Source organism: Pelodiscus sinensis, chromosome 5 (assembly GCF_049634645.1).
Source record: "Pelodiscus sinensis isolate JC-2024 chromosome 5, ASM4963464v1, whole genome shotgun sequence".
In the NCBI taxonomy this organism is placed as follows: Eukaryota; Metazoa; Chordata; order Testudines; family Trionychidae; genus Pelodiscus; species Pelodiscus sinensis.
In genome coordinates this window covers 101,210,146-101,237,009 of record NC_134715.1, presented here as the reverse complement: position 1 = coordinate 101,237,009, position 26,864 = coordinate 101,210,146, and the positions used below count along the sequence as shown (strand labels likewise).

Genomic DNA, 26,864 nt, shown 5'->3' with positions numbered 1-26,864 from the left:
TGCAAGCCTGTTAAGAGGCTCACATTATTGCCTTCCTTATTTTTCTGCTGCTGTTGGCAGAGAATTAAGAAGAAGCTGCTGCCTGCTCTATGTGCACAGCTGGGCACCTGGCCAGCAGCTGCTGCTTGCCACCCACCCAGTTCTGAGTTAGGGATGTTAGAGTATATATAACTAACCGTTTAGCCAGTAAGTGGATAAGTGGTGTCAGTCACTCAGCTTTCCGAGGGAGCTGAGTGGGTAAGGGCTGCCGGCTCTGCTCCTGGGTGGGGAAGTGGCTTTGCTATCACAATGAAGCCACCTCCCTAGGAGCTGCCAGCCCCACTTCTGAGGAGACTCCCTTGAGATTTTCAGTGGTTACACGGTTACTCTATTGCACAATTTTTAACGTCCCTACCGGCTGCTGCACAGAAGTCAGGTGGTATATTACTTCTGTGCTGCTGTTGTGACTGCTGGCCAGGCACCCAGCTCTAAAGGCAATGCTGTCATCACTATGTTTTGGCATCAGAAGTGGGTGGCCAGAGACCAGATTTCAGGAGGAAGACCAAATTCCAGAGTCTGTAACATGATTTTCATAGCCACAAATTTAGTAGACCCTTAGTCATAAATAAACACTGGGCATAAATAATAGAGGCAGTGAGATAAAACTGCTAATTTTCAATTACTTAAATTAGTGTGATTTCTGTATTTCATTAGTATGACTTTATAAGACTCTCCTACATTACATAATTCAACTCTATTGATAGAGAAATTTTATACTGGCTATTGTGTGCTTCATGCTTATTTTTCTCTTGTTTGGCCTTTGAAATTAGTCCAATACTATCAGTCCGAAATTAAACACCTTGTTAATTTTGTCAATTACGTGCGTGCTTTAAAATAGCATGTTGTTATGGTTTCCTTTGCCTTTATTTCTCTTGAGACCTATAATTAATAGATTTTAAGGTCAGAAGGGGTCATCATGATCATCTAGTACTATGATGGGCAACCTGCAACCCATGGGCTTCATGTGGACCACTGGAGCTCCATCTGCAGCCTGCGCACCTTAGTCTTTTCCTCCTCTTCCCCATGTGCTTCTCGCACACTTGGAAACCAGAGCCCTGCAATTCCTACCCTTCCCTGTTCCCTCCAGCACTTTCAGGGCACTGCAGAACCATTGATTTGTGCTCCATCCCCACCCCTCTCCCTCCCTCCTAGAGCTGGAACAGCTGTGTACAGTTGGTTTGCAGCAGTTCACACTCCGGGAGAGGGCAAGGAGTAGGGTCGGAAAGCAAATCAGTGGGTTTGCAGTACCCCAAAAGTTCTGGGAGGGAGGGGGAGAGTAGGAAGTGCAGGGATCCTGTATCCCAGCACTTAGCGAAAGGGGACAAATGCGGGGGGGGGGGAGGAGCAACAGATGGAACCCCAGTGGGTCGTGAGCTGCTGTGATCCACTGAGATGGAGGGCAGCCCACTCCCTATTCTTGTTTGCCCTTCGCTGATCTAATGAGACTCCCTGTAGAACACGGCTTGAAGTACCTCACCTAGCAATTTCCATATTTAAGCCATAACTTTTGAGCTATAGCATACCTTTTAGCAAGAGATTCAGTCTTTATTTAAAAACTTGCAGATACCAGTGTTCCTAAGAGAGGGCTGCAGATTAATGTTAGATTTTTTTTCCTACTGGGGAACATTATTTGATTAGTCTTTCTTGATTAGTTTTTCCCACATCAATTAACATATATTTAGTATAAACTTTGCCTGTGCATTACAGTTTGAGGATGCTTGAGAGTTCTGTAAAACTATTTAATTTAGAGTGTTTAAGATAGACTGTTTATTTTTAAAAGATGTTTCTATATGAGAAATAATTTGGAATCCAACAAGGTAACATGTTAACACAAAAATATCTGTTTTGAAATAGAAGTGCAAGTGGTTTTCAAAAGTCACAATTTTATATTTTTGTTTTTGACAAATTTTAGTATCTGAAAACTATTTACAATACTTAATTCAAAGAAAAACAGTTATTTGATTAAGCAGAAAATATGTGATGAAATAGCATTACAACATTTAAAGTTGATGCACCCTGTCAGGAAGCAGCAGACTTAACCTTAACTCTGCCACCTTGTGTATGTTTATGATGGTGCAGTCTTTGCATGATAACTAAGGCTGCGATTTAGTCACAGTTATGTTTAGTAAAAGTCATAGACAAATCATGGGCAGTAAACAAAAATTCATTGCTCATAGACTGTCCAAGAATTGCACTATAAATACCCCTGACTAAATCTTAGGTGGTCTGGGATGCTGCTCCAAGGTGAGAGCAGGCAGTCCAGGGTTCTTCCACTGCAGTTCTGAAACCTGGGGATGCTGTTGCTCTGGCAGTGCCCAGGGTTAGCTGCCTGGGACCTTCCCAGCAGCAGCCAGTGCAGCTGGCATGACTGACCCTGAGGGGTAACCCCAACTGCTCCGGTGGCCCTGGGATCCAGCTGCTTCAGAACTCATGGAGGTCCTGGAAAATCACGGAATTTGATGACCAGGCAATTTTAGAACTGCACATGCACAAAAATGCACTTACTTCATTTGTTCATGCAGTTAGTATGATGGCTGTCTATCATGCTAATTGGATATTGAAGTGGCCCACTAGATCTAAATCATAGGAGTGGAAGGGACCTAGAGAGGTCATCTAGTCCAGTCGCCTGCACTCATAGCATCACTAATTATTATCTAGACCTTCCCTGGCAGGTATTTGTTCAACATGCTCTTAAAAATTTCAAATGATGGAGATTGCACAGCCTTCCTTAGGCAATTGAGGTAAGTGGTCAGTTGCATGCACAGTTACATATAACTGCATATGTTACTATCACCAGGTGGATTTGAACCTGGGATCTTTGGAGCTTAGTATAGGAGCTGCTACAGGTTGAGCTATAAAGGCAGCTGGTTCTCAGCTTAGGGTATAGAGCTCACTTGTTCTTAATTTTTTCTGTAAGTAGTCTAAGTGCCACTGCATGGCACAGTGAATCACACCCACTAGGTGTGTGGTTTACACATACACAAATGATTTACCCACACATCTTGGCATATGTGGGTCTGAAAATATAAACATTGAAATTCTTGGGCTATATTGGGCTATATTGTGTTTCAAAAATTAAAAGTCTCTTAAGAGTTTTTTTGGTATTAACTCTATAGCATTAGATATGGAAGATCTTAAAATGCCTCAACTGCCAGTGTATTGTTTATTGAGGAGGTCAGATGATGTTTTTTTACATTGCTTTTTGCAGGTACTGCTCTGTTTTTCCCGAGATACATCAGTACTGGAGCACTTTTCTTATAATAGTGCTACTCCACCCAAATCGTATATACGAGGTAAAAAAAAATATCGTAAAAGATAATACAAAGAGTAGTGTTGATTGCTGAATATAGTATACCGAAAAAGCAAATCCATATGGATTTTTAATTCATGTACATTACACATGCACTCAAAAAACTATATTATAAGAACATAAAATTGCAAAGTCAGGCATTCATAATGTTGGGAAATACCAGAATTAAGGTTGTCTATTTATATGTATTATGATAGAGTCTGTAATTACATGGTCTTATACGTTTTTTTCCCACAGAACCCTTGCCATCTTCATTGCACAGGATGGGACAGCTGAGGCAGGGGAAATACATACATAATAGTATTTCCTTTTTGGAATTATTACTGCACATAGGATCCCTGGTTATGGAACACGACACCACTCTGCTAGGTGTCTCTGTCCATAAGGGTATATCTACACTTGATCCCTAGTTCAAGCCAGGGATGCAAATGTAGGCGACTGATATTGCTAATGAAGCAGGGATTTAAATATCCCGCGCTTCATTAGCATGATCTCGACTGCACGTTACTCTGCTCAACAGCTGATTCGAACCAGGAAATACACACCAGGACGCGTTAGTTCAAACTAAACCCCTTGGTTCGAACTAACGTCATGCCAGTTCTCTTCCAGAATATGATCTGAGGAAGTGGGTCTGACCCATGAAAGCTCATCACCTAATAAACCATCTTGTCAGTCTTTAAAGTGCTACATAGTCCTGTTTTTTGTTTCAGCTAGACCAGACTAACACGGCTACATACCTATTACTATCTGGTCTAGCTGAACCAAAAGACAGAACTATGTAGCACTTTAAAGACTGACAAGATGGTTTATTAGGTGATGAGCTTTCATGGGCCAAACCCACCTCCTCAGAACAAATAATGGAAGAAAATTGTAACAACCATATATACCAAAGGATACAATTTAAAAAAATGAACACATATGAAAAGGACAAATCAAATTTCAGAACAGAAGGAAGATGGGAGGGGGGGAGCTAAATGTCTGTGAGCTAATGATATTAGAGATGATTATTGGGTAGGCTATCTTTGTAATGGGTAAGATAATTAGCGTCTTTATTCAAACTTAGGTGTAAAGTATTGAATTTAAGCATGAATGACAATTCAGAGGATTCTCTTTCAAGTGTAGTCTTAAAAGGTCTTTGAAGTAGGATGCAGGTAATCAAGTCGTTGAGACAATGTCCTTTCTGGTTGAAATGTCAAGAAACTGTTTTTTCTTTGTGATCCTGTCTAATATCTGTTTTGTGGGCATTGATCCTTTGGTGAAGTGTCTGAGATGTTTGTCCAATGTACAAAGCAGACGGACACTTTCGGCACATGACAGCATAAATTATATTTCTGGATGCGCAGGAATATGTGTTCTTGATCTTAACTCACTTGGTTAGGTCCAATAATGGTATCAGCAGAGTGAATATGTGAACAAAGCTGGCAACGGGGTCTGTGGCAAGGGAAGGTACCAGGGTTGGTATTAGTGTAGTCCTGTGGTTGTTGGTAAGAATCATCTTGAAGTTAGGTGGTTGTCTATAGGAGACTATGGATCTGTCCCCCAGAGCCTCTTGGAGTTTAGTATCCTGTTCCAGTATAGGCTGTAGTTTATTTATAATGTGTTGGACAGGTTTAAGTTGGGGGCTGTAGGTGATGACAAGTGGTGTTCTTTTGTTGGTTTTCTTGGGTCTGTCTTGAAGTAGATGGTTTCTAGGTATTCGTCTGGCTCTTTCAATTTGCTTTTTTATTTCTCCGGGTGGTTAGTTGAGGTTTCTAAATGCTTGGTAGAGATCCTGAAGTTTCTGGTCTCTGTCAGTGGGATTAGAGCAGATGCAGTTGTATCGAAGGGCTTGGCTATAGATGATGGATCGTATTGTGTGTGCTGGATGGGAGCTGGAAGCATGTAGGTAACTGTATGAGTCAGTGATTTTCTGCAGAGGGTGGTGTCTAATTTTCCATTCCTGATTTGTACTGTGGTGTCCAGGAAATGGATCTCTCGTGTAGAATGGTCCAGGCTGAGATTGATGGTGGGGTGCAGGTTGTTAAAATCTCTGTGGAATGTCTCCAGTGTTTCTTGGCCATGCGTCCAGATCATAAAGATGTCATTGATGTAGCGTAAGTAGAGAAGGGGTAAAAGGGGACGGGAGTTGAGGAAATGTTGTTCTAGGTCAGCCATAAAGATATTAGCATACTGTGGGGCCATGTGTGTACCCATGGCTGTGCTGCTAATCTGGAGGTATAAGTTGTTGTCAAACTGGAAATAATTGTGGGTGAGAACAAAGTTACATAGGTCTGCTATCAGATTGGCAGTGTTGTCCTCTGGGATAGTGTTTCTAATTGCTTGTAATCCGTCTTCATGTGGGATGTTGGTGTATAGAGCTTCTACATCCATGGTGGCAAGGATGGTGTTATCAGGGAGGTTATTGATGTTTTGTAGTTTCCTTAGGAAGTCAGTAGTATCTCGGAGATAGCTGGAGGTGTTGGTTGCATAGGGTTTGAGAAGAGAGTCTACATAGCTGGATAAACCAGTAGTGAGCGTGCCTATACCAGAGATGATGGGACGTCCGGGGTGTCTAGATTTATGAATTTTGGGAAGCAGATAGAACAATCTTTGTAATGGGTGAGATAATTAGAGTGTTTGTTGAGACCCATACATAAAGTGTCAAATTTAAGCATGATTGACAATTCTGAAGCATCTCTTTGAAGTGTGGAGTTAAAATCCCTTTGAAGCAATATGCATTTTTTTAAGGTCATTGAGGGAATGGTCAGTCTGGCTGAAATGGCAAACAATCAAGAACACATATTCCTGTTCATCCAGAAATATAATTTATGCCATCATGTGCCTAAAGTGTCCATCTGCTATGTACATTGGACAAACTTCTCAGACACCTCGCCAAAGAATCAATGCTCACAAAACAGACATAAGACTCTCTCACATGTAGCCTCTCCCTGTGCTACAACTTGATTTGTCAATTTCATATGTGTTCATTTTTTTGATTGTATCACTTTGGTGTATATGATTGTGCCAATTTTCTTTCACAACTTGATCTGAAGAAGTAGGTCTGGCCCATGAAAGCTCATCACTTAATAAACCATCTTGTTAGTCTTTAAAGTGCTACATAGTTCTGTCTTTTGTTTCAGCTACACCAAACTGACACGGCAGCATCTCTACAACTATTTTACAAGAAGATAGTGAGACAGTATTGGTCAGAGCATACCTTTTGTCAATTTTATGTAAGCCTATTGACAAAGGAGAGTTTTATGGAGAGTTTTGAAGGAAGCTAATGTTAGGTTTGTAGGTTTATAGGGAGCTTCTTCTAGCACAAAGTGTATGATCATGTAATTAAAGGCTACATAATAATAAATACACATATGGACAGGCAATCTTAATACTGTACCTATATTTCCTGTTTTAGAAGAGCTTGACCTCAATATTATTTTAATGTGTATTTTTATTATTTAAAAAAAATGCAAACTGAAAAAACCAGTTCCATCCTGTGTCATTATGTTGACATTTATGTGAGTCACCAGCAGAGCTGGAACCTTGAACTCCACTATACAGACCCTTTGCTACTTGAATTAATGGAATAACTGATTTCGGTAACAGGTTGTTTTCATCTCCATTGACAAGTATTACATGAAGACAGGACACTTTGTCAGAATTTCCACAGATATTTGTTGACATGAGGGCTCCCAGCTCAGGGTTCCATTCCAGCCTCTGGAGAGGAGTGTGCTCTTCTATCAGTTTTCCCCACCCCAAAACTTGACCCATTGCCTAATCCTCTCCAACCTATTCCTGACCTGTCTCTTCCCCACCACATCTCATTGTCCCTATCCCAGTCTCCTTCCCCATCTTATTCTATCCTTACTTCTCTGTCTCAGAGTCTCTTGTCCAGCTCCTTATCCAATATGTATCTCATTCCTAGCTGTCTTGCCCATAGTCCCCATCCCTGGCAGCTCCCAGGCCTAACCTTCCTCTTTATCCAATCCCTGTTGTCTTCCCCTAAGTCCATATCCCAATCTCTTTGTTCAGCCAGTCCCCCACACCCTGACTCCACATCAAATCTGCCTTCCCCTTTTTGTTCTGTTCCTCCACCCCAGTGGCTCCTCATCCAATATTAGTCCTTCACCCACTCCCGCATCTACCCAATTTGGTTTTCCTTTCTGATGTTCAGTTAGCCCCATTTTCCTTTCCCAGTCCCAGGTCCTCCCCACACGACTATTAGTCTTCTCTTTTCCAATTACAGCTGCCAATCCCAGATTTCCCTCCTCCTAGGCTTCTTGGTTTAACTCCTCCTACTTTCCCCTCTGTCCTGCAGATCCAGTTCTTGTTCCCTCTATATTTAAATCAGGCAGGTTCCTCTTTAATGCTGGCTTTGCTTACCAGGGCCTGGGGATACTTAGAGCAGAGCAATGCTCTTTGTTGATGGTTGCATTGCCAGACCTGAACTGAACATGTCTGCAGTGATTGACAGATGCTGTTGCAGGAAACCTCCTGCTCACCATGAACAGAATCACTGTGGAATTTAGCTGCTAAAATCTCAGTCTCTACTGAGCATATGTGAATTGTAATTTTTCAGATACTTACAACTTGGCTAAAATTGGATGGATTTCCTTGGGGGTAACTAAAGGCAAATTCCTGATAGAAAGGCCACTGTCAGCAGACAGGATACTGGGCTAGATGGATTTTTGGTCCACCCCAGTATGGCTGTTCTTATGAAAGGTCACCCCTTATAACATTTCAAGTTCCTACTCAAAAGGGTAGAGGTGCTTGAGCTTTTCAGAGAATGATTGGCAATATTTTTCTCCATCAGTCATCCTGACTTTCCCAGGTCATTAAAGACCTAAAAAAATCCAGTACCATCTTTCTCATGCACGCATGCAAGCACACACACTTTTCCCCTTTCTTTTTTGTTAAATCCTTTTTATTTCTGAATAACAGTAAGAAATCCAATATATTTCTAGAAGGCTATGGTCTTTCTCAGCCTTTGGCCTCATTGTGCATATTTTTTACCCAAGCTACGCAGTAAGGAACAACTCTTGCTTCCCCATTCTATAGGGACAATAATCTCAGATACAATGACTTAGTAGAGCTGATTGGAAATTTTCTGATTAAAAATTGTCAATTCAGCAAATCCAAAATGTTTTGTGAAAATAGTTTGGTTTATCTTGCCTGGTCGGCTGCTGGGGAGCATGAGCTTCCTGGTCTGTTGCTTTGGGATAACAGAGCCATATGCAGCTGCTGAGTGAAACTGACATGATTCTTTTTAGTTTTACTGCTTATAAGTGAGATGATGTGTGCGTGAGGGTGGTGTTCATGTGCTACCTTAGATTTGCTTCTTGGTTTGTAATGGAGTATGCTCAGTAACACTGCTGAAAGCAGTTGTCCTCTCTCTGATCCCTCTCCCTTTGCAGGTACAGGTCACCCTTGCAGGGAGTGAATAGTAGTGTTAAAGCTGACCAGTATAGATATATTTTCTCTCTGGTGACATATATACAGAGAAAAATGGTGTCAAGTTTTACTGGAATAAAGTTGGGATAATCACCAATCATGAATAATATAGTTAGTCATGAGAGAGTTATTTAAACACACTAAATGAGTGACAATAAAATCTTTTACCCTATCAAACTCTCTTGTATTGTGCACATGTTGCTTATTTTATAAAAGAAAAATTCCTATTTACTTCAGTAAAGCCATGATTTCACCCCTTGAGTTAAACTATGTTGTCCTTGGAAGGGCAAGAAAATATAACTAATATATTTTATGCACTATGAAACTTTTTAGTTCAACATTTCTGGGCCTGCAAGTATCAGAAGAACCAAGAGCAAGTAGTGTATATAATCTTGGAAAGGTGGGAATCTTCCCTTTCCAATTATATACTCTCATTGCTAGTCCATTCATGAGATACTGGATTAAAGTTATCATTGGTGCAGAACTGAATATTGACTATCTTGGATTTCCAATGCATCTAATTTTAGTGAGAAACTCCACAAAATGGTAAAGGACAAGATTAGCAGAGCCATTAAAAAAAAAAGGCATCTGTTTGATCCTGCTTAGAGGTTTAGAACAGGTTCTGGTTCCTGTGAATTAGTGGGCAGAATGGACATGATACTTTAACTTATCATATGTCCCTAAAACAGTGTTTCTCAAACTATGCTCTGTGGAGCCCCAGGGCTCCACGAGACATCTCCAGGGGCTCTGTGAGGTTGACAATCTGGAAACATTGATAGGTACAACACATACAATCAGTGGACCCAACAACCGCTGGGGCTGCACATAAATTTTTGCACATGTAAAGGACTCCTGATCCCAAAAAGTGTAAGTGTGTGTGTGTGTGGGGGGGGGGGGGGGGGGGGAGAATCCTAGAATACCAGAACTGGAAGACACCTGGTCCAGTCTCCTGACTTCACTGCAGGACCAAGCACTATCTAGAAATCCCTGACAGATGTCTAGCCAACCTGCTTGTAAATATCTCCAATCCCGACAGCTAGGAAGTTTTTCCTGATGTCCAACCTAAAATATACTTAGCCACATTTTAATGTATTTGTGACTAAATATTTCATGTATATGGCAGTATTAAATCTAATGTCCTCCATTAAGTATACAAACTTTCTTTTCCCCCAGAGATCATGTAGGTGTATACTCAGTTGGTAATAGCGAAATAGGGCCATTTTGATCCAATTTTATTGGTTTCATAGTACAGTACAACAGTATTCTCTCTAATTAATTAATCCATGTATGGAACCCTGAGCCTCTGCCTGGGTGGGGCTGATTAATCAGCTGTGCTGCTGTGCAGCTTTGAGGTTCTACTACAGTGCTCCCTCTAGTTACTAGTACAAAACCCAAAGTTACAAACTGACAGGTTGACCACCCATGTCATTTGGACTCAGAACTATGCAATCAAGCAGCAACATAGAGCCTCTTCCTTCCCCCTCCCCACAAAAAAGAGCAAATGCAGTACAGTTCTGCGTTAAATGTAAACTACTACAAAAATTAAGGGAAAGTTTTAAAAAAAAGATTTGACAAAGTAAGGAAACTATTCTGTGCTTGTTTCATTTACGTTAAGATAGGAAAGTGCTGCTTTTAACTAAGTTCAGAGTTTCAAAGCTGTGCTCGTTTCAATCACTGTTTAGCTGTAAACTTTTGAAAGAACAACCACAATAGTTTGTTCAGAGTTACAAACATTTTAGAGTTAACCTCCTTTCACAAGATGTTTATAACTTTAGGATTCTACTGTACAGGAAACTATATAATGTAATACAAGTTTTCTTGATGTCTGCTTGGATTAGGCAAAATCTCTCATTGTGAGGATTGTACTTCATAGCATTTGCAAAATGCAAAGAAGAGATGAAAACACACAATATTCAAAAAGAACCTTTCTCTTATAATAACAAATAGTCCATTTAAGATTTTTAAAAGGGGATTTAAATAACTAGCTTCTCTGTTCTAGTTGAATTATTTCTATTTTTAAAAAAATGGTGAGGAGTCCTGTAGCACCTTATAGATTAACTGAAGTGTTGGAGCATAAGCTTTTGTGGGCAAAGACCCACTTCGTCAGATGCATGTAGTGGAAATTTCCAGAGGCAGGTATAAATATGCAGGCCAGAATCAGGCTGGAGATGACGAGGTGGATCCAATCAGGGAGAATGAGGCCCACTTCTAGTAGCTGATCTGGAGGTGTGAATTCCAAGAGAGGAGAAGCTGCTTTTATAGTTAGCAAGCCATTCACAGTCTTTGTTTAATCCAGAGTTGATTGTGTCAAACTTGAAGATGAACTGTAGCTCAGCAGTTTCTCTTTGAAGTCTGGTCCCGAAGTTTTTTTGCTGCAGGATGGATGCCTTTAGATCTGCAATTGTGTGTCCAGGAAGATTGAAGTGTTCCCCTATAGGTTTTTGTATGTTGCCATTCCTAATATCTGATTTGTGTCCATTGATTCTTTTACTTAGGGACTGTCCAGTTTGGCCGATGTATATAGCAGTGGGGCATTGTTGGCACATGATGGCATATATTATGTTAGTAGATGTGCAGGAGAATGAACCAGTGACAGTATGGCTGATCTGGTAAGGTCCTGTGATGGTGTTGCTGGTGTATATATGTGGGCAGAGTTGGCACCGAGGTTTGTTACATTGATTGGTTCCTGAGTTAGAGTTATTATGTTACGGTGTGTGGTTGCTGGTGAGAATATGCTTCAGGTTGGCGGGTTGTCTGTGGGCGAGGACTGGCATACCTCCCAAGGCCTGTGAAAGCGAGGGATCATTGTCCAGGATGGGTTGTAGATCACTAATGATGAGTTGGAGAGGTTTTAGCTGAGGACTATAGGTGATGGCCAGTGGTGTTCTGTTGGTTTCTTTCTTGGCCTTCTCCCGTAGCAGGAGGCTTCTGGGTACACGTCTGGCTCTGTCAATCTGTCTCCTCACTTCCTCATGTGGGTATTGTAGTTTACAGAATGCTTGTTGAAGATCTTGTAGGTGTAGGTCTCTGTCTGAGGGGTTGGAGCATATGCGGTTGTACCTCAGTGCTTGGCTGTAAACAATGGATCGTGTGGTGTGTCTGGGATGGAAGCTGGAGGCATGCAGGAAAGCATAGCGGTCGGTAGGCTTTCGGTATAGGTGGTATTGATGTGACCGTCACTTATTTGCACCGTGGTGTCCAGGAAATGGACCTCCCACGTAGACTGGTCCATGCTGAGGTTGATGGTGGGGTGGAAGCTGTTGAAATCATGGTGAAATTCTTCCAGAGTCTCCTTCCCATGGGTCCAGATGATGAAGATGTCATCAATGAAGATAGTTGTGTGTGAGGATAAATTCACAGAGTTCAGCCACCAGTTGTGCTGTGGCATCATCAGGGATACTGTTCCTGACAGCTTGCACTCCATCTGCATGTGGGATGTTTGTGTAGAGAGCCTCTACATCCATGGTGGCTAGGATGGTGTTTTCTGGAAGATCACCTATGCATTGTAGTTTTCTCAGGAAATCCGTAGTGTCACGGAGGTAACTGGGAGTGCTGGTGGCATAGGGTCTGAGTAGAGAGTCCACATAGCCAGACAGTCCTTCAGTGAGAGTGCCAATGCCCGAGATGATGGGGCATCCAGGATTTCAGGTTTGTGGATCTTGGGTAATAGATAGAACAAACCTGGTCGAGGCTCTAAGGGTGTGTCGATTTGTTCCTGTGCTTGTGTAGGGAGTGTCCTGAGCAGATGGTGCAGTTTCTTAGTGTATTCCTTAGTGGGATCTGAGGAAAGAGGCCTGTAGAATATGGTATTGGAGAGTTGTCTGGCAGCCTCCTTTAGGTAGTCAGGCCTGTTCATGATGACAACAGCACCTCCTTTGTCAGCCTCTTTGATTATAATGTTAGAGTTGTTCTGGAGGCTGTGGATGGCATTGCGTTCTGCACGACTGAAGTTACCAGGCAAGCGATGCTGTTTTTCTATTTTTAAAACAGTAAGAAAGAAATTGAAAATATCTTTTTTTAAGGTGCAGCTGTATTTAAGACAAGCAATGCATTATGCCTAAAAATTGTTGATATTTTTATTGTGGGTCAAAAATAATATCCTATATTATTATCATATGCTTATTTTCAATAGGAGATGGAAGAAATTGGGTGTTCATTTTGTTATTTTTGTTGGTATCGGTGTTAGATTTGAAAAAAGGCTTGTTGGAGCAATGGGGATTTTAAGATAGGAAAGAAAAATATTCCAAATAAATCAGTTATGATACCTCTCCATTGTTTTAATGATTCCTCCTGAATGCAACAGTTTCCTTTTTCTGAACTAATATTTCTGCACTTTTCCCAAGTGTTATTCCTATCCATAGAACATTCTCTGTGTTCTGGTCTACCAAAGCATTCTCCTCTTCATTTAAATCTCTTCTGAAAACTCACTTTTTTCTGCAGTGACGGAGTCAGTAATACACTTTATTGTTGTTTAACAAAACACAAAGCATAACAGAATCTCCAAAATATATGTATGTATGCATTCACTGTCTCCATGTAATGGAATTATTGAAACCCTTCTTTTCCCTTATCTCCTCTTTACTGTTTGCCAGTCTCCTTTGTTGTGTCATGTCTACATTTTACATTTGAGGAACACAATATCTCCTTTACTCTGTCTCATGTGAAATGCTTTTCATGCTTGTGGGTCTATATAAAAACATAATTAATAATTAATGGACTTATGTAATGATACTACTGAAAAGTGGGGGGGGGGGGGGGGAATCACATTTCTAGAGCCCTTTTACCATTTGTGTATGTTTAAATCCATGTCTGCTCATTCACAGGAAAACTCGGAATGGAAGAATATGCTGTTTTTTATCCACCAAATGGTAGGAGTTATACTTTTGCCTCCTCTAGTGGGTGATGAGAAAATTACTACTTATTGCAATGGAAAGATAAGCTATACTTAACAAATAAGCAGGATAAGAGTGAACCTCAGGCAGTAGTATAATTGGATTAAAGTTCATTTATGCCAAATCACACTGGGTTAGATTCCTTTGTGTCACTACAAAGCCATATTAAATTTAGCAATTTGAAGATTCTCTGTCTAGATGGGGGAATATTCTGATGGCATAGGATAAGAGTAGCATACTTCACTTTTCTTGATTCTTTGTTTAGAGGACCTGACTGTAGCACTGCTTAATCCATTTCAACATACGAATATATTTTTCACGTTAATGCTATTAATGTTACCCTTACTGATACTGTTATAATCTTTTTTTTTCCTCATTGGTCATTTTGTCCACATCAAACTCCCTCCCTTTAGAGTCCTGTCATTGGCTTTTCATTGCACTGTATGTCAAATTTATGCTCTTTGTCTTTGCTTTCAAGGTGCTCCATCACTGATCTTGCATTTGTGTTTCTATCTGTCTCCTTTAGCGTCTTCTGAGTTCCAGCAATGATGTCATTATTGGCACATTCTCTGTCCCCTTCTCTCATTTCTGTCTCCATGTATTCTCTTATGCAGCCCCTCAGAATGAAGCGTCCTCCTTAAAACTTATTTGCCAAAACATCTCCCTCTCCTCATTCAAATCCCTCTAAACACTCATTTCAGCCATGTCAACTATGGGAGCTGAGATAATTTGGAAAGGAAAGCAAAACTAAAGCAATATAACTGCCAAAGATGTCTACATGTCTTTACTGGGTACTGGATTAACTCATTATTGTAACTCTCTTTCTCTGTTCTATCCTTCTTGTCAGCGTATGGTTCTTGCTAGCTGCTGCTTATCTGAAGTTAAGGCCTAGATTTCATGAAAGCACATAAGCACATGCTTGAAGTTAAACATGTACTTATGTTCTTTGCTAAATCAGGTCCTTACAAGTGTGTGTGTGCACACACTTAACTTTAAGTATGTGAATACAGATTGAACCTCTCTAATTCGGCACTCTGGTCTGGCAATGTCTATGTTCCGTCATGATCTCAGTTAGCCAGATGTCCACTTATCATGGGTGTGGCCAAGTTTCCTGTGTTCCCATAAAGTTTGTTTACAGCCACCAATCCTGGCTTTCATTGTTCTGTGCTGTTATTTAGCTCTAATTTATCCCTAAATGTCATCTAAGAGCCCAGTAAGCAGTCAAACTGCTGCTGGACAATATTGGCCTCCCATGGTTTGATTAAATGTTCCGGTTCAGCACTGGTCAAGTTCTGAGGGTGCTGGACTAGAGAGGTTCAACCTGTAGTTTCATTGAAATCAGTGGGACTACCCCATTTAAATTAAGCATGCGTGTGTTTGCAAAATTAGGGTCTACATATCAAGCACTTTAGTACATGGAATATGTCTTCACTTATTTCTATGAAGCACAAAGGTCATTTTGGGAATTTGAAAAAGCAATAAACATTAATACTTCCATTGATAAATAAAATAAAAGAATGAAAGAACCTTCTTTATTTTGTAGGTGTAATCCCTTTTCATGGCTTTTCAATGTATGGTAGGTATGGCTTTCACATATTAATATTTTAAGTAACAATAGATTTTTGTAAATAAACCACCATTTATATCACATCATTCACATATTTTTGGTAAACTGCTACGTAGCTTTTTAGCCATTTATTTATTATGCTTGTGCTTGTAGTCAGATGTTAAGACTGATCTCATTTGCCAGGGCTCTCCACAGAAAGGGGCTGCGCTGGCCAGTCTGGAGCGCCTATGTTGTTGGTGGGCTCTGTGAGACTGGAGCATCCCCCTACCTGTGGCAGGTGGGGAGCTGCTCTAGTCCCCACCAGTTAACCAGAACTGGTAAACAGGTTAACCTTTCACATCCCTACCTCTGACACAAGAACTTGGCTAGAACAAGTAGTATATAACCTCATGTAATGAGATGTCATGACTAATTAACAAAATTGTAGCAACTTGTTAATATTGGATGTTTTGGGGCTGTCTCCCATTACTGCACTGGTATGTCTTCTCCGGAAATCAAGATCACCTGATTTTAAAAAAGTTTAGATTAGGTGAGTGTGTCAATATGCCAATAAGAATTCCAGAAACATATCACTTTTGTATTTTTGTGAAACATTCATTAGCACTCCAAACTGACAAGACAGCTGGTGCAAATGTATTAATTAAAAATGGTCCTGCTTCAGATGATAAGGGAATGTTTTTGTTTAGTTAAGTTTTTGCTTTTTCTGATGTCAGTAGTTTTTTCTGTTGAACAGCATAGGTAGCCTGGGATGTCCTAATGGGAAAGAACCTCAGTAGGTATTGCTACTTAGTAATTTGACAATACATATTTAATCCGTATTCTCTGTTTGAGCTTCAGAAGATTGTCACTTGAGTATGGAATCCAGTTTGAACCCAACTTCTAAGTATTCAATTAGTTGATTGCAAATTCCTCCAAAAGACTACACAGTTGACTATGTTGAAATCACAACCAGAAGTCCTTCCCTTTCTCTACCTGACTTGAGCTTTGTTTTAAAAACTGGCTCTTTAAAAATTACTTAAGGTTTACAGTTCAAATAATGTTTACTTTAGAAATCTCCAGCTTAGTTTCATTAGACAGCATTTTTTTTTGTATCAGCTGGTATTCAAAGGGCTTTATAATGGTTGCCCAGTAAATTTTTGTCCAGGTTGTTAAATGAGTAAGAAAGTGTCCACGTATTGTTTGACTGATCTTACTTATATGGTCTTTACTACTGTAGTACCTGAGTAACTCACTGTCTTTATGTATTTACTTGGGATTTTAAAATGCATTTTGTGGGTAAACATATAACCACTACATTGACACACAAGAGTAAGGGGTGGAGATGGCTCCGCAGGAGTCAGTGTGTGTGGGCAGTTGGCTTAAAAGCTGGCTCCCTGTGTGTACCAGGTTCTGCAGAGCTGTTTGCTTCCGTCTCCCGGCCCCCTGTGCAGCTGCATTGAGGGTAACTGTGAAGGTTAATCAATGAGCCCACTTTAAATGTGTATACTATCACATCCCTAGTATTTATCTTCACAGAATATCTGTAATGTAGGGAAATGCTATTATTCCCATTTTACAGATGGGGAACTGAGTCCAAGAGAGACCAGGTAACTTGTCCAGCATATATAAGAAGTCTACAGTATAGTATGAAATTAAACCCAGGTCTCCTGAGTACCTAGCTAGCACCCAAACGACTGGACCATCCACCCTGAAAACATATTTTTGATCCTCATGCAAGGCCAGGTCTATGGAATAGGCAGGATCTAGTTTGTTCTGCCTCTTGATATCTATAGGATTTTAATATGGACTATAGTATTCATGTTGTTTGTCATTTATTTTTATTATAATATCTAATATTAAAAATAAATATACTTTTTAAAATAAATAAGTCAGAACTAATGTATAAATGTATTAGTCTGAAGATATTATTGGTATGTTTTTTCTCATATTTCATGCACTTGTTCATTGAACTATTTTAGCATTTTACAGCATTGAGTCAATTAAATTCTTTTATCCTTTCAGTTGCTCCACTTTGTTTTCTGTACCATGAACCTTCCAAATTGTATCAGATATTCCGTGAGATGTATGTGCGTTTTTTCTTCAGACTCCATTCCATCTCTTCTCATCCCTCTGTAAGTTCATTAGGAAGTAAGACCCAATAAGTCTATATTTCTATTTGTTATGGAACAGTAATGCATAATAGCATGATTTTATTTTCTTAAGCGTACGTGGCTGACTAATGTCACTTTAACTATGATAAAAATGTGATGCAAGGCTGAAGTAAAATTATATAACTTTATTTGAAATCCTGTAATTTATACTTCAATAATGGTACAATTCTTTGACAAAGAGATACTTAATAATACTGCAGTCATGCTGTTAGGCTTTGGGGGAGCCAAATCTTTTGTATAATATAGGCCTCGATTCAGAACAACACTTAAGGAATTGAGCACTGTAGTTTATAGATTTAATCATTCCCAGCCAACTTTCAAAGGGATCTCAATTTAGTTTTTCTTTTCACTTTCACATAGAATCTGGTTGTTAATTGCATTTTGATAAAATACGTTTATTTAAATAAAATGGCATTCATTTAGCTAAGTATACAATTTTGAAAATTCTCTTGAGTTCTTCTTGCTCTATATAAGCTGTAGAAAATGTTAAAATCTAGCAAAGTATTTTTACATTAAGAGGTTTTATAAATGTACATAGCAATATATTTCCAATTATGTAACAATGTATTATTAATTATGTGAACAGCACAGAAGAATATCTAATAACATTAAAAGATGAAGGCTACTAAGAGCCCATTTTGCTACAGATGGTGGACTGTTTTGTTAAAAAGCTTAGTACTGTGAATGGTAACAATGATGGTCAAATAAACAAATGACTATCACAGTGGTAGATATTGTACCTGGTAATAAACATCTTCTGGATTAGACCTATGCTTTGGGATATTAGCAGCATGGCACCTGATGGTATGGAAATGTATTCTAGTTTCCATTATGATTTTTAAATGGGAGAAATTTTTAAATGTTCTCCCACAGTTTAGACTACTTAACTTTTACTTGTTTGTAATAATTTCAGCTATCACTTTGTCTAATGAAAGATAATACAAAAAGCCTTGTCTATATGTAACTGGTATTACTTTTATTCTGATAAAAAAAACCCGCATGGGTTGCGTAATACTGGGCCTTTAATAGGCTTAGGGTGCGTCTACACAGCATCCTAAACTCGAAATAAGATATGTAATTTTAGTTATGCAAATTGCATATCTTATTTCTAAGTAGGCCAAATTTCAAAATAAGCTATCTTCATAGAGCCAAATTTCAAAATAACGCAGTATTTCGAGCCATCTCTTATCCCTTGTGCAATGAGGCTTACCGGGATATTAAAATAGCTTGCCCATTATTTCGAAAAATATTTTGAAATAATGGATGGCTTGTGTAGAAGAGGGATAGGTATCCCGAAATAGCCAGGTAGTGTACACATACCCTTAGAGACAGATTTTTTTAAAAATATTTAGGCATCTAAAATGCACATAAGTGCCTATATGGGATTTTTCAAAATACCTAATCTACTACTATTAAAATCAGTGGAACTTAGGTGCTTTTAAAGTCCTACTTAGGCACCTATCTGTATCTTTTGATGGCTATAAAAATCTGGACATTAGACCTTTTCCTTACAGATACTGCATATGGATGACTTGAAATTGAATGTGACAACTCAAATATAAAGTTACTCAGGAGTGGAACTTGTAGGATCAGGACCTTAAAGGGTGAAGATATCTGGTTTGCTCATGTTACTCTAGTTGTGTATCACTAATGTATTAATAATTTGTCTTAATGCTTTAATTAAAAATATATTTTTAAATTTGAATATTATTTACTCAAAGTATAGTCTGTGTGAGTAATTTATGAAAATATGTTTTTAGGGTGTGGTGTTGTTTTTCTAGGGCATTGTGTCACTATGTTTGTTATTTGAGACACTTCTTCAAACCCATCTCCCTCAGCTCTTTTATCATCTTCGAGAAATTGGGGCACAACCGTAAGTACTTTTTCCTCATTTCAGCATTTATTCATGACAATAACTGTAACTCACATTGTTCTAGAAATGCTGTTCTTTGATATTATAACTCAACAATTATGGGAGATTTTTAAAAGCCCAAACTTCAGCTAAATGTCCAACATACATTGAAAGTCAGTTGAGGTGGGTTTCCTAGTATCAATGTGTGTTTTTGAAAGTCTTTCCCTACATCTCATAAAATAGCAAATGGGCTTGGATTGTTTTTACATAAAGGACTTTACTTCCTTCTTTGACAGTAGAAGGTTGAACATATTTGGTTTGTTTGGGCATACCTTAAACAAACAATGTTTGTTGTTTGGACATACTTTAAACAAATAGTGATGGTTAGTTTAATGCATGCCCAAACAATAAAACCCCTGAGAATAAAAACACACATGAATTCCAATATCACAGCCAAAGGGAACTTCACAAGAATTTCCATGACCTATGGGGGTGTTCTGGGGTGTATTCCCTCGGGCCTCCAGGGGCCTTCTCATCAGGAGTGCTCCCCTTGCCATCCTCAAACCCCGTTCACACCTAAACTCTTTTCCCCGTGTCCCCTTGTGTCCTAACTGAGTCCTTTGCTCAGGATAAATGTCCTTCAGTCTTCACTTGTGGCTCGCAACTCTTGGGTCCCTGGAATGGCACTGTTAGCCTCAGAGGGGAGGGGGACCTGAGCTTTCCCTCACTCCAGATCCCGACCCAGAACCCTAAGGACAGGGGACACTCCCCTGTCTGGTTGGCGGGGACATACCCCGTAACTCACCAACCCGCGGGCTTCCGGACGCTCCGTCCTGGGCCGTTTCCTCCTCTCCGTCCTGGGCCGTTTCCTCTTCTCCGTCCTGCTTAGTCTCCTCTGCTCAGGCCCTGCGCGCCCCTTCTGGCATCCAGCACTGACCTTTTGAAGGGCCCGTGCCCCATCTCTCCTCCCCCTCACACACCTATGCCGGTGCGCTCACATGCAGGCACCCCCACGTATGCGCTCAGAATGGCACCTGAGTGAACCCCGCACCACTGCCGCGGGGCTGTCTTTTGGCCGCAGAGCGCTTCTGTGGCGTCTCGGGGAGCGTGGGAGTTAGCGACCTCCAGCAGATAGTTCGACACCCCATCACACACCCTCACCCTCAGGTTTCTTACTTCTCCTTCCTGTGTGTCCTCTTCTCCTTCCTTAGACCTTGAGAAGAAGTCAGCGTTGCTATGCTTCGTCTCCGCCCGATATAGTACCTCGAACTTGTAGGGCTGTAAGGCTAGATACCACCTCATTATTCATGGGTTAGTATCCTTCATCGACTGGAGCCACCATAGTGGAGCATGGTCTGTTATCAGTTTAAAAGGATTCCTGAGCAGTACCTCAAAGCCTCTATTGCCCACTTCACCACCAACGCCTCCTTTTCTATGGTCAAGTAAGTCTGCTCTCTGGGGAATAGCTTTCAGCTCAAGTATAATACTGGATGTTCTTCCCCTCTGATCTCTTGTGCCAGAACGGCTCCCTGTCCAACCACCAATGCGTCAGTCTGTAAAATAAACTCTTTTGAGAAGCTGGGTTGCACCACCAGTGGAGCTTGTGTCAGGCATGACCTCAGTTGCTGAAATACTCATTCGCACTGCCCGACCAGCACACCTTCTTAGGTTGTATCCCTTTGGTTAAATCAGTCAATGGAGCAGCTACCATTGCAAAGTCAGGTATAAAACTTCGATAATAGCTGACCAGTCCTAAAAATTGACGGACCTGCTTTTTGATTGTAGGGGTATGATATTCCGCGAGGGCTTGGACTTTGCTCACTAGGGGCTTTAGCTTCCCCCTTCCTACTGTATATCCCAAGTATGTAACCTCCCACTGTCCTATATGACATTTCTTCAGGTTAGCCATGAGTCCCGCATCCTTAAGCGTCCTCAACACCACTTGCAAATGCTGCAGGAGTTCAGTCCAGGTTAGGCTATAAATGACAATGTCATCGATATAGGCTGCAGCATATGGTTGGTGTTCTCTAAGTACCTGGTCTATCAATCTCTGAAATGTTGCCGCAGCCCCATGCAACCCAAACAGCATAGTCCTAAACTGAAATAGCCTAAAGGGGGTAGAAAAAGTGGTCTTTTCCCTGGACATAAGCGTCAATGGAATCTGTCAGTACCCCTTTGTTAAATCTAATGTCGAATGTGAGCTTGTCCCAGCCTCTCCGAAAGTTCATCCACCGAGGGCATCGGGTAGGCGTAGAACCGAGAAATAGCGTTTACCTTATAAAAGTCAATACAGAAATGAACGGCTCCATTCGGCCGTGGCACTAAGACTATTGAACTTTGCCAGTCCCCGTGGGATACTTCGAAACATATTCTGCACTTCCTCTCGCACCGTGTCCCACATTTTTCTTGGCAGTGGGCGTATTGGATTGCGTACTTTGTGTCCTGGGACCGTTGCAATATGGTGACTCACTAATGAGGTGCATCCTGGTGTCGCGGACAATACCTTTTGGTAAGACTTAAGGACTTCTAGCACTTCCTTCCTCTGGGCAGAAGCCAGTTCCTCCCCCATCACCACCTCCCTGGGACCCCCAGCATCCTCTGCCCTGGGCCCTAGGTTGATGGGTGGTGGGGAGGAAATTATCAACAAACTCTCGCACAGGTTCCACTTCTTCAAAAGGTTTACATGGTAGACTTGTGTCCCGTGCCTCTTGTCTACCAAGTGTGCCTTGTAATCTACAGCCCCTACTTTATGAATAATTTCAAAGGGCCCCTGCCATTTTGCTAAGAGCTTAGATTCCTTCGTGGGCAACAACAGAAGTACCCTATTTCTGGGTTTAAATTCTCTCAACTTAGCCTTTCTGTTATAATAATATGCCTGTTTTTCTTGGGCCTGGAGCAAATTGTCTTTGGAGAAGTCCCCTAACCGCTGCAACCTCTCCCTCAGGTGTAAAATGTAAGGGAACGAGCTCTGGACTGATGATTCCTGTTTTTCCCAAGCCTCCTTAACTACCGTAAATTAGCATATATAACCCGCACTCGTGTATAACCCACGTTTTTTTCCTAAATGTATTTAAAAAAAAAAGTCTTAGATAAACTGCACATATGTTATATATGCTACTTTAAGGTACCAGGTAATTGCACATATCAGCCGCAGCCTCTGGGAGGTGGGGACCGGAGAGTGCAGTGCAGGCGAGCTGGCTGGCCTGCGGGAGTGGAGCCGCACTCGCGCCCAGGCAAGTAAAAATAAACTTATATACCCCACAGATATGTACACCCCGTGGTGGAGTTGCGGGGTTTTGTAAAACTTTGTATAACCCGCGGGTTATATGTGCTAAAACACAGTAAGTCTAGGATACCCCTTAGCTGTTGCCTATATGGGTATGTCTAAACTACATGGCTCCGTCGACGGAGCCATGTAGATTTGTTGTTTTGGCAAAGGCAAATGAAGCCGCGATTTAAATGATCGCGGCTTAATTTACATTTACATGGCTGCCGCGCTGAGCCGACAAACAGCTGATCAGCTGTTTGTCGGCTCAGCGCGCTGGTCGGGACGCTCCCCTGCCGACATCAAAGCCCTTTGTCGGCAGCCCAGGTAAACCTCATCCCATGAGGAATAACGGGGCTGCTGACAAAGGGCTTTGATGTCGACAGGGGAGCGTCCAGACTAGCGCGCTGAGCGGACAAACAGCTGATCAGCTGTTTGTCGGCTCAGCGCGGCAGCCATGTAAATGTAAATGAAGCCGCGATCATTTAAATCGCGGCTTCATTTGCCTTTGCCTATGTGTCTAATCTACATGCCTCTGACGACAGAGGCATGTAGTCTAGACACAGCCTATAAGAGCTCAAAAGGGGAGAACCCTGCAAATGACTGGGGGACTTCCCTTACTGCAAATAGTAAGGCCGGTAACAACTTGTCCCATTCCTGCAGGTCCTCCTCCGTAAAGCAGTGGAGCATACTTTTAAATGTTCGATCGAACTGCTCCACCAGCCCATATGTTTGCAGATGGTGTGACGGACCCAGCAGGGTCCGCACTAGGAGCGGGGGAGGCCCCCCCTCCCCAGTGGAAAGCGGCGGCCAGGGACGGCCAGAAGCCGCTCGGCGCGGCGCCGCCGGCTCCGCCGCGGCCAAAGGCGGGGGCGGGCGCGCGCCGGAGGAAACGTGGGAAGCCCCGGGCGCCCGGGAGACGTCCGGCGAGGGCGCCCCGGTTTGCGCCCAGGGCGGAAGCCGCGGGCGCGCTCCGGTGAGAGCCGCGCGGGAACACCTTGGAGGGGGCGGGGCTGACGCCCCTGACGTCACCCGCCCGCACCCATAACAGGGGCGCCAAGACATCCAGGCAGGGGGAAGCGAGCGGGCAGCCACCCTGTCTTCCCGGCACCCCAAGCACCCGGCCTTCCGGGCGACGAAAGGGGACGACCCCGGCAGCTGGAGACTTGCCCTGGGACGAGCCCGGCGTTTGCGACGGGGTAAGTGATTTGACTCTGCGCCGGCCCGGGGGACCAGCGCGGCGGGAGTGGAAGGAGCCCGAGGCGGGACCGTTCTGGCGCCCGTGGGCAGGCGAGTTTCGGGCGGCTGCCCCGCCTGCCGTGGGGGGAGCGCTTTAAAGCACCCATCCCACTTAGGGCCTCGGGCTGGGACCCGGTGGTGAGGGCGGGCCCGGGTCCCCCACTCCCCCACGCCCCGACCTCAGTGTAGGTCCACAAGGCGGCGACGGCCGCACACACCACCACTCCCCTTCCCCGCGGAGAGGGACAGTGAGACAAGGGGGCAAAGACTAGAGGGACGGCTCAAGAGCCCCGGTCGGGCCCCTGGCCGGGGGCTGCCCGGGAAGTTACCGGCCCGGGTCCGCCGAGCCCCCTCGGCCCTACTCGGGGCGAGGGGTGATCGCACCCGGGCCCGGACTCGCCCGTGAACCCCGGAGGGCAGGGTAACTGGGCGTTCCGAAGGCGGTGGGTTCGCGGAGCCCCACCCCACCCCGCCGGCCCAGCCCGTGGGATCCGGGGTGTGGAGCTCGCACCCTTAAAACCCGCTACAGATGGTATACGGAAGTACGTAAAGTTTCGATGTGCAACAGTCTACATAACTCTGCCATTAGCTTGGATGATACATTGGTGCCCTGGTTGATTAGTATTTCCCGCGGGATCCCCATTCTAGAAAAAATCTTCACTAATTCCACGGCTAACGTTGGGGCCATCGTGTTTTTCAAGGGGATGGCCTTGGGATACCTGGTGGCATAGTCCAGTAGGACTAATATATACTGATATCCTGTCTTGGACTGTTCTAAAGGGCCTACTTGGTCTAGGGCCACCCGATCAAAAGAGACCCCTACCACGGATAAGGAGACTAAAGGAGTTTTTGACTCGGTTCGGGGCTGGGTTAGCTGGCACTCCGGATAGGAACTACAAAAGTACTGTACCTCTTTATGCACCCCTGGCCAGAAAAACTTCTGGGTGATTCGCTGCAGGGTCTTCTCCATTCCCAGGTGGCCCGCCCAGGGGTTCCATTGGACTAGTCTCAGTACTTGCCTTCAGTAACCTTCCGGGACTAATAAATGTTGTAAAGTCCCTCGCCCCCCTCCTGCATCTGTTTCTAGATACAAGCGGTCCCCTCATACCTCAAAGGAAGGCCCTTGAACCCGATATCGTCCTGTGCCACGATCCGGTTCTGCATTGCCGGCTTGTTCCCAGGCTCTCGTCAAGGAGGGGTCTTCTCTTTGCTCCAGTAGGAAATCCTTTCCTGTCACCCAGTCTGTCAAGTCATCCACGTCCTCGGGGGTCTTCCCGTTTCAGTTCGAGGTGGGGGGTTGGTCCGCCTTTGTCGATCCTCTTGTTGCCACCTTCTGAACAGCCAAGGCGTTCTCTGGTTCCCGGCTCTCTGACTTAGGGGAAGTTTGCCAACTCCAGGTTTCTACTACCCGCTGGAATCCCGGCCAGTCTGGCCCCAACAGCACCGTATACGCCAATTTTGGTGCTAAGGAAACTTGGCATATCACCTCTTCTACTTCATCTACAATCCGTACCCAAGGTGTTGGATAGGACTGTGCATCTCCATGGACACACTTCATCCATACCAGCGTCCCGGCTCACACGGGTTCGGCAACCAAGTCTGCCCGTACTATTGCCTGCCCACACCCAGAATCCACCAGGGCCTGTACTGAGGTTCCTTCCACCTTTCCCCCACCGTCACTTTTCCTGTGCCGTGGGGTTGGGCCCTATGGGTTAGAGGCACTACCTGCCCAAAGGAGCAGTCCAGAAAGGGACAGTCTCTTCGAAAATGCTTGGCCACACTCATAACAGCAACTTCGAGTCATTGCCCCCAGCGTCGGTGTTCATCCAACTTCATCCCACCTTGTTCCTTTCTTTCCTTTCCCTGGCCTCAAAGCCTCCACTTCTGCTGTGACTGGCTTGTTATCCTCCCTACTCTGCGGGGCCCATACTAGCCCTCGGCCCCTACCTCCTCGAGGAAGGCGGGCTCTCCCCAGGAGGGGTCACTCTGCTTGACTTCCCGAGGATACTTTTTTCCTCCTCCTGTCCTTCAGCAGTTAAACAGTCTTCCATGAGAGTGACGGTTTCGGCCAAAGTTGCCGGCCTATGTCGCCGCGCCCATCTTTGAGCCTCCCTCAGCAAAATATGTAGAAGTTGTTCTAACGCTATCGTGTCTGCCAATTGGTTGCTCATACGGCGATCTGGTTCTAGCCATCTCCAGCAGGCCTCACACAATTTCCAGGCCATTGCCCACGGGCGTGCCCCCAGTGGGTACTGTTCCTGCTGGAACTTCTGCCTATATATTTTGGGCATTACCACGGCTTGATCTAATATAGTTTTTTTTCTCCTTTAATAATTTAATGCCTCCCTGGCAGCTAGGCCCCGATAGGCTAATTGGGCAGGGCCCGACAGATAGGGTGCGAGTAGCATGACTCGGTGCTCCTTGGACCATCTGGCCACTGTGGCCACTCTTTCAAAGGTGACCAAATAAGCCTCGGGATCGTCTTGAGGGCCCATCTTCATTAATCATATGGGTAACTGTGGGATCCCAATTGTGCCTTCCTCTACAGGCAGCCCAGTTCCCCCACCAGTTTGCCCCAGGGTGATGCCCTGCTGGAGCCATCACTCATGCTGAGCTCGTTGCTGATCAGCAAGCTCCCGCAGCAACTGGCGCTGCTGTTCCTGGTTCTGAGTGGCCAATTGCTGCAACAGTTGAGTCTGTTGCTGTTGCTGCCGCTGTTGCTCTGCCAACCACTCAAACATTTTAGTTGGGTCCATTGTGCCCCCCATCCCTATTATATTCTCTCTTTTTTTAATTATTATTATTTTTTTAAAGGTGCCCCTTAAACCAAGGGTTAGGGTCAGATACCCACATTCTCCACCATCTGTTCTGGTGTGTATTCCCTCAGAACTTCAGGGGCTTCATCATCAGGAGTGCTCTCCTAACCGTCCTCAAACCCCGTTCACACCTAAACCCTTTCCCCATGTCCCTTTGTGTCCTTCATTCTTCACTTGCGGCTAGCAACTCCCGGGTCCACGGAATGGTGCTGTCAGGCTCAGGGGAGGGGGACCTGGGCCCTCCCTCACTCCAGGTCCCAACCCAGGACCCTAAGGACAGGGGGCACTCCCCTGTCTGGTTGGT

At 43.4% G+C, this 26,864-nt stretch overlaps 1 protein-coding gene across 5 annotated transcripts in view; it reads left to right on the top strand.

Moving 5' to 3' along the window:
- Positions 1-26,864, top strand: part of TBC1D19 (TBC1 domain family member 19) — a 122,348-nt gene that overhangs the window by 79,998 nt on the left and 15,486 nt on the right. For 3 of the 5 annotated variants that reach the window (XM_014581119.3, XM_075930614.1, XM_006138181.4), the window contains 5 exons: positions 3,248-3,332; positions 13,603-13,647; positions 15,215-15,247; positions 17,240-17,349; positions 19,170-19,261. In XM_014581119.3, the coding sequence (XP_014436605.1) occupies positions 3,248-3,332; positions 13,603-13,647; positions 15,215-15,247; positions 17,240-17,349; positions 19,170-19,261 (365 nt within the window). The other 2 variants (XM_075930615.1, XM_075930616.1) reach the window with 2 other exon arrangements.